A 12,655-nucleotide genomic window follows, 5' to 3' on the forward strand; every position below is an offset into this window, starting at 1 on the left:
AGAGATGACGATGACAAGGAGCCATGGAGGACATCTGTCAGAGAGGCAGCAGTAACACCATGACGACATGGTGCCTCAGAAGCCAAGGCACGAGGGACTCAAAGAGGAGCCTGTAGTAAGGATTAAATGCTACAAAGATAAGGACTGAGAAAAGGCTACTAGAATGAGTGAGTTAGAGGCTAATGATGACTTCAAATTGCCGTAAAGGCCTTGCAACCCTCCTTGACCGCAATCTTCTCTGGTAAAACTGATCGAGTAGGTTAAGAGTTACTCACTGATTTCCAAATTCAGATGCCACAAAGAGGAAGCCTGTTTTGAGCACACACATAGCAGCAGCCACAGGGACAGTATCAAAATACTTCAGCCGGATCTCAGTAACCTAACAGGAGAGAACAGAAATGTGTGACACATTAGGGGACAACTTGGGGGTTTTATGTCAAGTGTATGTTATTGAAGAACTCTTAGTAGCACCCAAAATGCTAGGAGGCTGAAATGAAGATCAAGCAATTCTTCTAGTTGTTACATGGTGCACAGCACCACCTTCTTTCTGCCCAACATAAAATGAAGTAGAGAGAGGCAGCTCTCTGCTTCAATTAACTTCTATAAATCTGACAACCTCCATCCAGAAACAGATGTCTAAACAGACATCCCGACCAAACAGAGAATGAACTGTTACATAAGCTTTCAATGAAGGGAAGGATATAATCAAAACACAGGACGTGACAAGAAACACCTTAGACAAGCACATTCATCACGAACATTTATTCCAAGAGATTAAAAATGACATCTCACTCCCTTCTTAATCTACTTACCATGTCTTCATCTGTCTCCAAAGTGATTTTGAAAATGTCTCCTTGCTCAGTTTGTGCCAAAAAGAAGAACATAGACTTGGTCTTATGGGTAGCAGAGCAGACAAAAATCATTCCTCTCTCAGGGTCATCCAAGTCATTCTAACAAAGGCAAACATACACAACCAAGATCTTAGAAATGATACTCTTCCTCTCAGAAGAATCAATGGGTCTGAAACAGAGGCCAACAATTTAACCACAGTAAAAACTACTTTGGAAAAGGAAAACAAAGCAAGTATCTACCTTTTCGAAAAACAACTCCTGAACATCTTCTAGAAATGCAGCTGAATTCTGACTCTACTGCCCCATGTCACCAATAGCTGCCTCAACAATATTACTTATGAAGTCTGTGGCCAGTATGTCATTTTGTAACAACTCAACCATATTTGGGTCTCAGAGCCTGATCAGATTCAGAGAGGTAAGTTTTTGTCTCCAGGGAAAAAAAATTCAGAGAATAATCATGAAATAATCATCATTTCAGGCAGTGAGCAAAGTCATCATATACAACTGGCTTATGACACAAAGCACTGCTATCTCTCAATCATCTATCCATTACTTCTTTTACCTTCTCTTCACCCAAGTTCTGGATGTTATTATTAGTGAGAATTTACATCTCATTAAATTTTTTCGAATATCCCCCACTAAGTTCCCTTCACCCACACCAAAATCCAGAGGTCACCTTTCAAAAGCTTAGCCAAGCATCTCCTTGTTTCCCTTGCAGCAAATTTCCTTTACGTCAGGGTAACTCACCTTATGAGTACTCAACATGTAGTAATGAAGGTAAGAACTAGTAAGTCCAATCAATTTGCTGTTACCCTTCTGGTCATAAAAATAAGTTCTCTTAGCACATACAATAAACTGTATCCTTCTATGTTCCTTCTCCATTGCTATTTCCAAATAGCTCTCCCCTTTGTCCCCAAAGGTCTCACCCGCCTCCTAGGAATGGGACATCTGATATCAGGCTGATCACCGAAGTTCTTATAGGTGATGTAGTTTTCAGAACAGATCAATACACCACTTGGGCCATCTGAGCCTCCAGGCACTGTGGGATGAAGCAAAACATGTTAATGAGGCCAAAGAATCTCAAAATCTTAACAATTCCCTCTCCCAAAGGCAGACCATGGCTTGATGTGGAGAAACTTGCCACTGAGACGTGCTCTTAAGTTTGCTATTATAATGGTCTATCTTGTTGACATACAAGTGCAACATGTACCTTTTTAAAGTTAGATATGGGCAGAGTCAAGCGCAATGTTTGTGGACCTATGAAAACGGTGGCAGAACAAAATCCTCACAAAGGCAAAGGCTATGATAACATGCTGAAGTATACAATGTGGATGTGTGAAATCCTCAACCTCCTGCCCAGTTTTCATCTGTACTAGTTTCCAAGTCAGTTCCCTCCCTGCAAAGTAAAGTGTTAGGTTAAATGACCTCTAAGGTCTCTCTTCCAGCTCTAAATCTATGAGGTTTACATCTTACATTTTTAGATCAAAGTTAGGGACCACTTCTCATGACATATACCTGGTCCCCCAAACTCTCTCAATACAGTACTTGGTATACAAATGTGTTGTGAGACCATTAAAATGCTCCAAATGAGTTTAAATTAGTTTTTGCCTAATTCAAAAGACACGATACACTCCAAGGCAAGAATCTTATGAACTGTACCATATTCCTTTATATTCCTTATAGTACTTCGCAGAATCTTACATACAAAAGGTGTTCAAAAAAATCTTTGTTGGGGATAATGTAGATTTTCAAAGGACAATAACTTTTGCCAAAGAAATGGTCCCTTTCTCATCTTCTTAAATATATAATTCCTGCCTCCCCTTCCCCAATAGTTAGTTTCCTCACCTAAAAAAATTAAGGAGAAAGGGTGACGGATAATATAATCTTTAAGATCTGTCAGTTCTAAAATACTCGTTTTAGCACCATTCCTTTTCTCTTACTCATCTCTAATGCTGAACCCAAACTTCACAGAACAAATTCTTTAATAAAAGGGTTTGTTCCGTAAAACTCTGATTCAGTCAAAAGGCCACACCGGAGGACCTAGAAGGCCACAGGTGGCAGACTGCAGGTTCCCCACCCCAGCCTAAGACTACAGCTCTTATCTCCTGACATATTGTTGTTTGTCGTTTCAGAGGAGGACCATGACATTAGGAAGGTGATGCCATGACTTGCGTGTGAACTGAATTAGGGAGAGCTGTGAGTCACCAGCCTCACTTTCTCCTCCAGAGTCATCTGGGTCCAACAGGAAGGATATAAATCAGCACAGCTAGAGACACAATGGGAGACCTTGGTCTTTTAAAGCTAAGGTCTTTCAGTTCTCACTTGGACTGAGCCACTGCCCATTCAGTGATTAAGGCTAGAAAAAAGTCAAGGAATGGCCTCTTTTACCCAATTAAAAAAAAAATCAATCTGGGAGGGGAAGACCCTCAAGGTTTCTGGTCAAAAGAAACAATTACTCTTTCTATTCACTGAGCCATCAGGGCCTAAACAATGGCCACTAAGTGGGCTTGGGCAGGGACTTATCCAGGGCCAAACAATGAAGCACAGTGAATTCTGTTTAAGGCAAGGTCTTTAAAGAAGAAATCTAGACCAAAACCCCCAAGATACCTGGCAAGGATTCAGCCATCAAAATTTACATTCCTTTGGGCAAAGCACCCACAGGTAAGGGTATGATGCCCTATGTGGACAGCAGGCGAGGGGCTCCAGACAAGTTAACAAGAACTGAACACCACTCCCCTTTCCCTAACATTTTCAAAAACCTTCCCTCCTGCCTTATAAACCCCTCGATTTCCCGTGTTCACACACACACACACACACACACACACACACACACACACACACACACTCTCTCTCTCTCTCTCTCACTCCTTCCCCCTCCAGACCTCACTGTAATCTAGCTTCCATTTTACTGAAATCATCACATAAGGCAGTTGGATTCAATGACCTTCAGCTGTCAATCTATGATCCCAAGTTCTTCAAAGTGATCTTCTTAAATCCAAGGGCCTTATCGCAGCGCCCATTTTCTGCTATCACCCCCTCCACATCATACTGGTAACAAATTCCTTCTTGAAATGCTTCCCACACCGGGTTTCAATGACACTTAACTTCCCATGGGCATCTTTTTTCCTTGCTCTCCCTCCTACCCAAAACCTATCTTTAGTCCTCCACTTTGCTTTCTTGACATTCACGACTTCAGTGAACTTCATCGACCCTGTGGTTCCCACCTCTCGGGATCACTCCTCCACCTCATTTACCTCACCCCAGCCTGACAGATGGAAGGGCAAGAAGCAGCTTTAGGGAGGTGATACCTGTTATGAGGAAGTTGCCATGCTCCTCCAAGGGCTCGCTGTATTTTCGGACCACGTGGTTTAACCCTAAATCTAACTCATAGAAAGTGAGGGTTTGTTGGGTATTGGCTGCAGCTTCTCCTGTTGGATCATTGTCTGCTTCCTACAAAGAACAAAAAGCAGAGAGGAACAAAACCAGGTTAGCTGGTAATACAATTCCCTGGCAGAATGAAGGCAGGCCTTTCTTCTACATCTCAGGGGGCTCCCCGCTGTCTGCATTCTGAGGTAATAAAATCACTTTTCCTCTCACTGATGCTGTCTAACCTCTTCTATCTACAGCTTGTTTGTACAGGTTCTTTGTCTGTCATCTCTCATTAGACAGGAAGCTCCCTGAAGGCAAGGATGTCTTTTGCCTTTGTGTCTTCAGTGTGCTGTATAAATGTTTATTGATTTGGGTAGATAGCTCAAACCACAGCCTAGAACACTTAATACATGCAAATCAATTCCTAAACACTTCAGAGTAAAAGGCAGCAGCCCACTGGCAAAAGTAGGAATGGAGAGGGCATGAGAACAGAGACAAGAAGCTACACAGCAGAAGGCACTCTAAAAAATGCTGACCCAATCTGAAGCAAAGTAAGAAGCAAAGCTACTCTATGGCGTCCTTTACCTCATAATCCATCTCCAGACAAGCAAACATGGGATTTTCAAATCCAACATCTACTCCAACCACATGATAAACCAAAGTATTGGCCTTGTGGGCTTCCAAAGGGGAGGAAATGGTAAGCCGGGCAGCAGCATCTCTGTTAAGAATGTAAACCAATTTCTGCTTTTCAATGGCACCTGAAGGTGAAGATAAAACACAAACATGAGCACCCCATATCATCTTCATCAAAAACAATTAAAGAATTATATCCAGAGCTCATATACCATGAAGATTACAGGATCACACAACTTAAAGCTGGAAGGGACCTCCATGGCCATCTAGTTCAGGCCCCTCATTCTGCATGAGGTAACTGAGACTCAATCACACAGCTGCTGTGACAGGACCTGAACCTGGGTATTCCTGACTGTAAATATCACTTCAACAACTATCACTCCCACAATAGATCGACAATATCATACTTTCCATTTGTTTGTACTTAGCAACTTCTTCTAAAAATTGGCTCGTGTGTTCCTATGTGTTTAAGGTAATTTGGGACCTAGCGAAAAATTTTCAGTCTAAGATCAACTATTCCCATTATTTCAGGAATACTCAGTGAGAGTTTCCCCCTCAAAGCCTGATCAGTTATACAACATATTTTCTCCAGAAGAAATCTCAGAGAAGAGACATGAATGTAAATCATCATTTCAGGCTGATGAAACATTTATACCCAAGGTCAAACAAGCCAACTTCTTCCCTGAAACAGTCATCTCCCCTCCCTACCACATCTAAAATGACACAAGCTTGTTCGAGAGGAGGATGGGTGGCTATGAAAATTACAGAAAGCAGAGAAAGGATTTTTTATATTGACCCCACCATTTAAAGAGACAGAAGTCACTATTCTATTGTTTGGATATGACACATTTTACGCATCAGTAATTGTAGAGGTGGGCAATAATTATACAGCAGGACAGCTAGGTGGCACAGTGGAGGAAGTGCCAGGCCTAAAGTCAGAAAGACTCATCTTCCTTAGTTCAAATCTGGCCTCAGATTCTCACTGTGTGACCCTGGGCAAGTCACTTAACCCTATTTGCCTCAGTTCCCTCATCTGTCAAATGAGCTGGAGAAAGAAATGGCAAACCACTCAGCATTTTTGCCGAGAAAACCCCAAAATGGGGTCATAAAGAGTTGGACACAGGACAGCTAGATGGCACAGTGGATAGAGAACCGGCCCTGAAATCAGGACTTGAGTTCAAATCTGGCCTCAGAGCAAACACTTGACACTTGCTTGCTGTGTGACCCTAGGCAAGTCACTTAACCCCAACTGCCTAAAAAGAGTTGGACACCACTGAAACAAGCAAACAAATTGTAGAGTTGCATTGATATCTTATCAAGAGAAACTCTCTGTTTTCTAAGCAGGTTAACCTATATAGCAACCTCACCTTAAACTAAGCCATTAGTACAACCAGAACTATATAGAATCCAGTTGCAAAAATCACTTACTAATCATGACAGCTCTGCCTTTGGGATCAACGGCTAAGAATTGTCCAGGAACAATTCGGCGGCACCCACTCTTGCCAAAAGTTTCCTGATGAATCTTCTCAAACATGTTCTTGGATGGCTGATACTCCAGGATGACAATTCGGCCTGAATCACTGCCAACGACAATGTAATCTTTTGTACCACCTGTCAACCTGAAGGCCATGAGGGATCTGATAACACCAAACACTTCCACAGTCAATAGGGTGTGCACCTTCCCGGTGTTGGGGTCAGGCCGGAGCAGCTCCAAAATCTTTCCTCGAGAAACAACAATCTCCTGTTGTTTGGTTCCTAGGTTACCAAAGAGGAAAGATGATCATGAACAATCAACAAAATCTATCTGAAAAAGGAACACAGAAGTACTGACAGACCACAGCAAATAACAAAATGCATTAAAAAAAATTTTATTATTATGCCTATTCTCTCTAAGAGGTCTCTACATCATTGCACTGAGGGTCCCCAGAAATGTACTTCCTTCTCACCGCCTGGAAATTCCTGGCTTCCTTCAAGACTCAGCTCCACCTTCTACACAGATCCCCAGTGCTGCAAGTATCCTCCTTTCCCAAACCACTTCACTTTCATTGTGGACATATTCTGTATATACCATTTTATATACATGTGTCTGTCTCTGCTCCTTGAGATTGCGTACTAGTCACCTTCTTTGTAACGCCCTCCCCACCTCCCTCCAATCCAGTTTAACACACAGTAAGCGATGAATTCTTATTGAATGATTTATACACCCTATCTCCCCAGCTAGACCCAGTTCCTTCAACGAAGGCACTGGCGGTCTTTCTTTCTCCCACAGCACTCTGGGGAATCAATTAACGCTTACTGAACTTCTGATGACTTTGGAAATATCCTGGGAGACAGGAAAATATAACCTGGAGGTGACCTGTTACTACACCAATTTTAGAGATTTTGAGATGGATTAGGCTAATTTACACATGAAAACTGCTGGCTCTAGACAATCCTACCAGATGACTGAAAACTTGTCATTTGTTAGTTGGTTAAACAAAAATACAAATGTTACTTTGTTTTCAAACTGGAAAAACCATGGCTGGAGAACTTACCTGAGAAGTTGCCATGAATGGCAAAACTGATACCCGTGGCTCGCTGCAAGGTCAAGTTATACAGGAACATGGTGGCAAAGTAACAGGCTCACCCAGTACCTCTGAATTCAAGTTTCAATATAGACCTGCTCCAAGATGCACTAAAGAATATGTAAAAAAAAAACAAAACAAAAAAACTGTTAGTTTCAAACTTCATGGCTTTGTCTAGATGGTTGGTGAGTGCATAAAGCAAAAAATAATTTGAAAGGAAAAGTTAATGTAAGCCTTTCCAAGCTCTCAGTATTTCTTCCCCAAAATATTAAACCAAGGATGCAGCGTAGTGTCCACACTAAGCAGCACTCCCTCTTCAAGACAGGATCCACAATTCATTCTATCTTAAAAGAGTACCTGAGCTGGATCAAATGTCTCAAGAGGCACAGTGTACAGAGCACTGAACCTGGAGTCGGCTCAGACATTCACTAGCAACTATGTAACCCTGGGTGAGTCCCTCAACGTTCTCCATCCTGTTTCCCCCATCTGTAAAAAGTAGATAACAGCACCTATCTCTCAGGGTTGTTTCTAGGAGGAAACAATCGTTATAAAAGTACCTACTACGTGCTCGGATACTACGCTACGCACTTTACTATTATTCGCTTTGATCTTCACTACAAGTCACACAGCTAAGAGGGGTCTGCGGTGGGGTTTGAGCCACAGCACCACCAGCGGGGTCTCCACCAACCCCCACCCCAAGCCCGCTGCAGGCGGGCAGCAACGACCGGATAACGGGTCCGGGTCATCCCTCAGTCTCCCCCTCTGCGCCGCGCCAAAGTGCTCGCCCCGGGCGCTTCCGAGACCTCCCACCCCCTCGCGGGCCCGCGGCGGCCTCCTCGTCCCCCGGAGCCCCCTCGGCCGCCTCCAGGGAGCACCCCGGGGTGCGCTCAGCTCAGAAAAAAAGGCCCAAAAAAGGGCAGGGAGGCCTCCCGCCACGCGTGCCGGGCCCTCTTCACTGACCCGAAGAAGGCCCACGACCTGAAGCCTAGGCCTAGCTTCCCCCCCCCCCCCCCCCGCCCCCGCCGCCGGCCTGGCCCGCCAGGCCCTCAAAGCTTCGACGGGGACCAGCTCCCCGTCATCCCTTCTGTCCCCCGGGGTGCAGGGGATTCGCGAAGTCGCTACTCACCCCGCGGGCGGGCAGGATGGCGCAGATATCCGACGGATAGAGATTCCCCCCCCCTCCGCCACAGGGCCTAAGCTGCCAAGAGCGCCATTCCTCCGGCTTCCTACATTCGCCGTCCACAGGAGCCAAGTGCGCAGACGCAGAGCGAGGACCTTTCGGTCCCGCGCCAGAGGGAAAGGAGGTAGCCGACACTGCGCCTGATCCGTGGTCCACCTCTAGCCCTTCTCCCACCGTCAGCTTGTTTCATTTTGAAAATTATTTAAACCAATGTGAAATTCCTCCTTCCCTCCTGGCAGGGGAACAGATAATCAGGAATCAAAGTGCACCATTTTATATGTCAGTGAAGAAAGCGTCTGGCGTTTACATCGAGATGATGTATGCAAAGCAGTGCCGACCTTGAAGCGCTATAAAAATGACAGTTGCTGCTCTTGTTATTATCATTATGCCCAAAAGTCTTAGTGCTCATCTATGTCATTAAAAGCTTAAATGTGTACTAGGACCTGGGGAACAGCCCCAATTAGTCATTTTTTCTCCATTCCTATTGTTACAGGCACTTACCTGGGAAGCCACACTCGCGAGGGAGGGATCCTCCGCTGCGCAGCCGGAACTGCGGTGTCGGCACCAAGATGGCGGACGGCAGCTCCCCTGTCAAGCTGTCTGGAGGGGCGGCGGTGGCGGTGGCGCCTGAGGGAACGGGAGGAGGCTGCTGCTCAGAGCTCTCTGCCGAGCTCATCCGCTCCCTGACCGAGTTGCAGGAGCTGGAGGCAGTGTACGAGCGTCTTTGCAGTGAGGAGGTGGGGGTCCCACCTCCCCCTCTCCCCCCCCTCCCCGGGAGGCCCGGGCCTCCCTCTCGCCTCCGGGCCCTGGGACAGCTCGGGGACGGGCGGCTGGGAGGGGGTGAGGCCTGACGGGGTGTGTGTGTGTGTCGGGGGGGAATCAGGGAGCCCCGCTTGCCGCGTCTCTCACTTAATCTCACCAGCCTCAGTTTCCCTCTATGTAAAATGGGGACGAGAATCGCTCCCCCATCCCTGGATAACGTATGCAAAGCGCTTTCTGATACTTAAAGCGCTACGCAAACGTCAGGTTTACTGTCATCGTTCGGGGCTGGCTTGGGGGTGGGGGCGCAGCGGCCTCCTCCTGCGATCTGGTCTAAGGACCGACCTGGGAGTGACCATTGGGCGGCCGGCAGGGCGACGACCCTGGAGGCCCGGTCATCCTCCGAACCCCTAGCACTGGCCCACAGCAGGCACTTAATAAATGCCGATTGATTGATCAGTGTCGTGTACCCCTTCGGCAGTCTGGTGAATCCAGCCCCTGGACTCTGTCTCAGATCGATGCCTTAAATGCATAACATAAAATGCACCGGGGTTACCAAGGAAAGCAGTTATGCTGAAGAAGTTTTAGAAACATTAAAAAAAGGGAAAAAAAAATCAGACACCCAGCCCCCCCAGCTTAAGAACCAGCCCCTACACACACCCTATGAGGTTGTTTAGACTGAAGAAAAGAAAACGTGATAGAACTTTAAGGATTTGAAGGTATATTATGAGGAAAAGCAGACTTCATTCCATTCAACAAACACTAAGTGCCTATTACGTGCGGGCACTGTGTTAAGTACTAGCAACTGAGGCCTCAAGGCTTTTTCCCAACCCTGGGAGATCAAAAGACCCTCCCCTCATCCTTCCTCCATCACCCTCTCCCCGGCCCCCCCTCTCTGGGTTTATTCTGCTTCTTGGTAATTAGCTTTTCCTAAGTCCTGCCTTAGGCAGAGATATATTCACCTGACTGAGAGCCCTGTGTTTCAAGTCTTAGTACTGGAAAGGAGGAAATCTGCAGATTTGTTTGATTTTAAAATAGCAATATGCACTTTAAACTGCAAAACCTGTTCACAGTCATTTACACTTGAAAGTTTCCACGCACAATAATGTTATTTAACGTCACTGTATCTCTTCCTCCATTTGTCTGTGTGTATGTTTTTCCTTTCACGTAGCCCCTTGATAGTCATACATTCTGTTGTTCTTGTCATTTTTTCACTAGTACTTCTTCACAAAAGTTTTTCCAAATTTCTTTACACTCTTCATACTTAAATGACATCATTGTAGTCTATTACATTGATAAACCATAGTCTATTCACTGCTTTGTGACTGATGTACCATGGTGTATTCAACCATTCATCAACTGTTGGATGTATTTCTAGTTCTTTGTAATGATAAATAATATTGACATATGTGGGTGTATGTATGTATGTACACATGTATTTGTGTATAGGTACACATGAATATATATGCATATACATATATATTTAAATATCTATAACTGTTAACACTTTTAATGTATATTCCCAGTAATGGGATAATTGAGTCAAAAATTATTATTTTTGCCATTCTTGCTGTGTACTGCCAGATTGTCCTCCAAAAGTCCAAATGTTCTGTGATACTCTTTAAGGCCTCTTGCCTGGATTTAGATAGATCTCTGTTAAATGCCAGAGCCTGTTAATTGGAACCTTGAGATCTCTCAAGCTGAGAACTTTACTTTCTCATCACATGTACCAAATTCACTATTTATTGCTTGTCTGTCATGTTCTTTACAGAGCAGAAGTAAGAATCCTTCCCTCTGATCCAGTAGTCAGATTGGGCAACTACATGGGGAATAGTGAAAAAAATCACAAGATTGTAGATCTGGAGCTGGAAACAACTTTAAAGACCATCTAGTACAATCCCCTTATTTTACAGAGGAGGAAACGGAGGCCCACTGAACATCTGTTCAGTGATTTGCCTGAGGTCACACAGGTACTAAGCAGCAAACCTAGGTCTCCTGGCTCCAAGATTAATGCCCAGCCAAAGCTTCTGTTTAAAGTTAGGTGTAAAGGGCGTCATGTTCTCTTATCATTGATATCTTTGAGTATGATCAAACCTTTAGGAGCACCAACTACAGCAGTTAAGTGTACCCCACACAAGATTTTTTAAGCAGTTATCTGCTTTTTCAGGTTTGGTACTTTTGACCTGGCATTTTACCACCATCCTAAGTACCTCATTTGTTGAATTTGTCAAGATTTGTAGGAGTCTCCAGGGGCTATTATATAAAGTTTTATTTATATATACCAAGTGTACTTCCATACTGTTTATGGTAAGTTTTCCCTTGAAATCAGACTGTTATATTAATGGAATTGGATAGGACTGTACTTTTTGGCTTTTAGAAAATAATGTTTGCAGTTGCTGTGCGTTTCTTCTCCCTCCTCTCCCTCCCTCCCCTAGGTACATGACCCAGCGTTGAAGAGCTGATCTTGGCTCTTCAGAGATAGTGTAAACCGGGGAGTGACATGAGCTTTGCTTTTTGTTTCAGAAAGTGGTGGAAGAAGAGCTGGATGCCCTTTTGGAGCAGCAAAGCCCAATTGAGAGCAAGATGATCACCCTGCATCGGATGGGGTGAGTGAGTCCCTTTGGCTCGTCAGGGACAGTTTTCCTAGTCCAGTGTAGTAGGATGGGAAGAGCCCTGGATTGGGAGTCAGAGCACCCACTCTGTGGAATCCCCATCCCTGCTGTGCGACCTTAAACAAGTCACCTCATCTCTGTGAGCCTCAGTGTCCTATCTGTAAAGTGAGGGAGTTAGACAAAGTCAGCAGTTCTTAACTTTTTCAGTATCATGGACTCCCTTGCCAGTCAGGCGACACCTGTGAACGCTTTCTCAGAATGTTTTTAAATACATAAGATTAAAAGACAAACCCATTTTATTGAGTTAAAGATGAAAAGGGCAGCTCGGAGGCTTAGTGGATAGGGCCCAGCCCTGGAGTCAGGAGGACCTGAGTTCAAATGTGGCCTCAGACACTTACTATCTGTGTGACTGTGGCCAAGTCACTTTACCCTGTTTGCCTCAGTTTCCTCATCTGTCAAATTAGCTGGAGAAGGAAATGGCAAACCAATCTAGTATCTTTGCCAAGAAAACCCTAAATGAGATCACCAAGAGTCATCTACAACTGAACAACAGCAAAAAAGATATAAACTTAATAGTTTCTTTTGGATAAATTAGCAATTTTGTTAGTTTCTTTTTATAAATTTCTGATTGGGTCTGATTATCACCTATACAGATGACTAACAGATTTATATACCTAGATACAGTCT

The 12,655-nt window shown here is 44.5% G+C and overlaps 2 protein-coding genes and 2 non-coding genes across 4 annotated transcripts in view; 1 reads left to right on the forward strand and 3 right to left on the reverse strand.

The window, feature by feature from the left end:
• Positions 1 to 8,657, reverse strand: part of SF3B3 (splicing factor 3b subunit 3) — a 33,226-nt gene extending 24,569 nt beyond the window's left edge. Inside the window, exons 1-8 of the mRNA XM_027857869.1 lie at positions 8,544 to 8,657; positions 7,388 to 7,527; positions 6,282 to 6,608; positions 4,806 to 4,978; positions 4,160 to 4,301; positions 1,778 to 1,890; positions 813 to 950; positions 276 to 379 (exon numbers count right to left, since the gene is read on the reverse strand). Of these exons, the coding sequence (XP_027713670.1) occupies positions 276 to 379; positions 813 to 950; positions 1,778 to 1,890; positions 4,160 to 4,301; positions 4,806 to 4,978; positions 6,282 to 6,608; positions 7,388 to 7,457 (1,067 nt within the window). The 5' untranslated portion in view covers positions 7,458 to 7,527; positions 8,544 to 8,657. The remainder of the gene's footprint in view (positions 1 to 275; positions 380 to 812; positions 951 to 1,777; positions 1,891 to 4,159; positions 4,302 to 4,805; positions 4,979 to 6,281; positions 6,609 to 7,387; positions 7,528 to 8,543) is intronic.
• Positions 1,245 to 1,333, reverse strand: LOC114039984. The gene has a single exon (XR_003568725.1). It is a non-coding gene; the product is annotated as a small nucleolar RNA SNORD111 (small nucleolar RNA).
• LOC114039983 lies at positions 5,412 to 5,493 on the reverse strand. The gene has a single exon (XR_003568724.1). It is a non-coding gene; the product is annotated as a small nucleolar RNA SNORD111 (small nucleolar RNA).
• Positions 8,658 to 9,160: 503 nt separating the features above from the next.
• Positions 9,161 to 12,655, forward strand: part of COG4 (component of oligomeric golgi complex 4) — a 32,069-nt gene continuing 28,574 nt past the window's right edge. The window contains exons 1-2 of the mRNA XM_027857952.1: positions 9,161 to 9,334; positions 11,880 to 11,962. Coding sequence (XP_027713753.1) covers positions 9,167 to 9,334; positions 11,880 to 11,962 — 251 coding nt within the window. The 5' untranslated portion in view covers positions 9,161 to 9,166. The remainder of the gene's footprint in view (positions 9,335 to 11,879; positions 11,963 to 12,655) is intronic.

Source organism: Vombatus ursinus, unplaced genomic scaffold (genome assembly GCF_900497805.2).
Source record: "Vombatus ursinus unplaced genomic scaffold, bare-nosed wombat genome assembly UNPS02012515.1, whole genome shotgun sequence".
Classification (NCBI taxonomy): Eukaryota; Metazoa; Chordata; class Mammalia; order Diprotodontia; family Vombatidae; genus Vombatus; species Vombatus ursinus.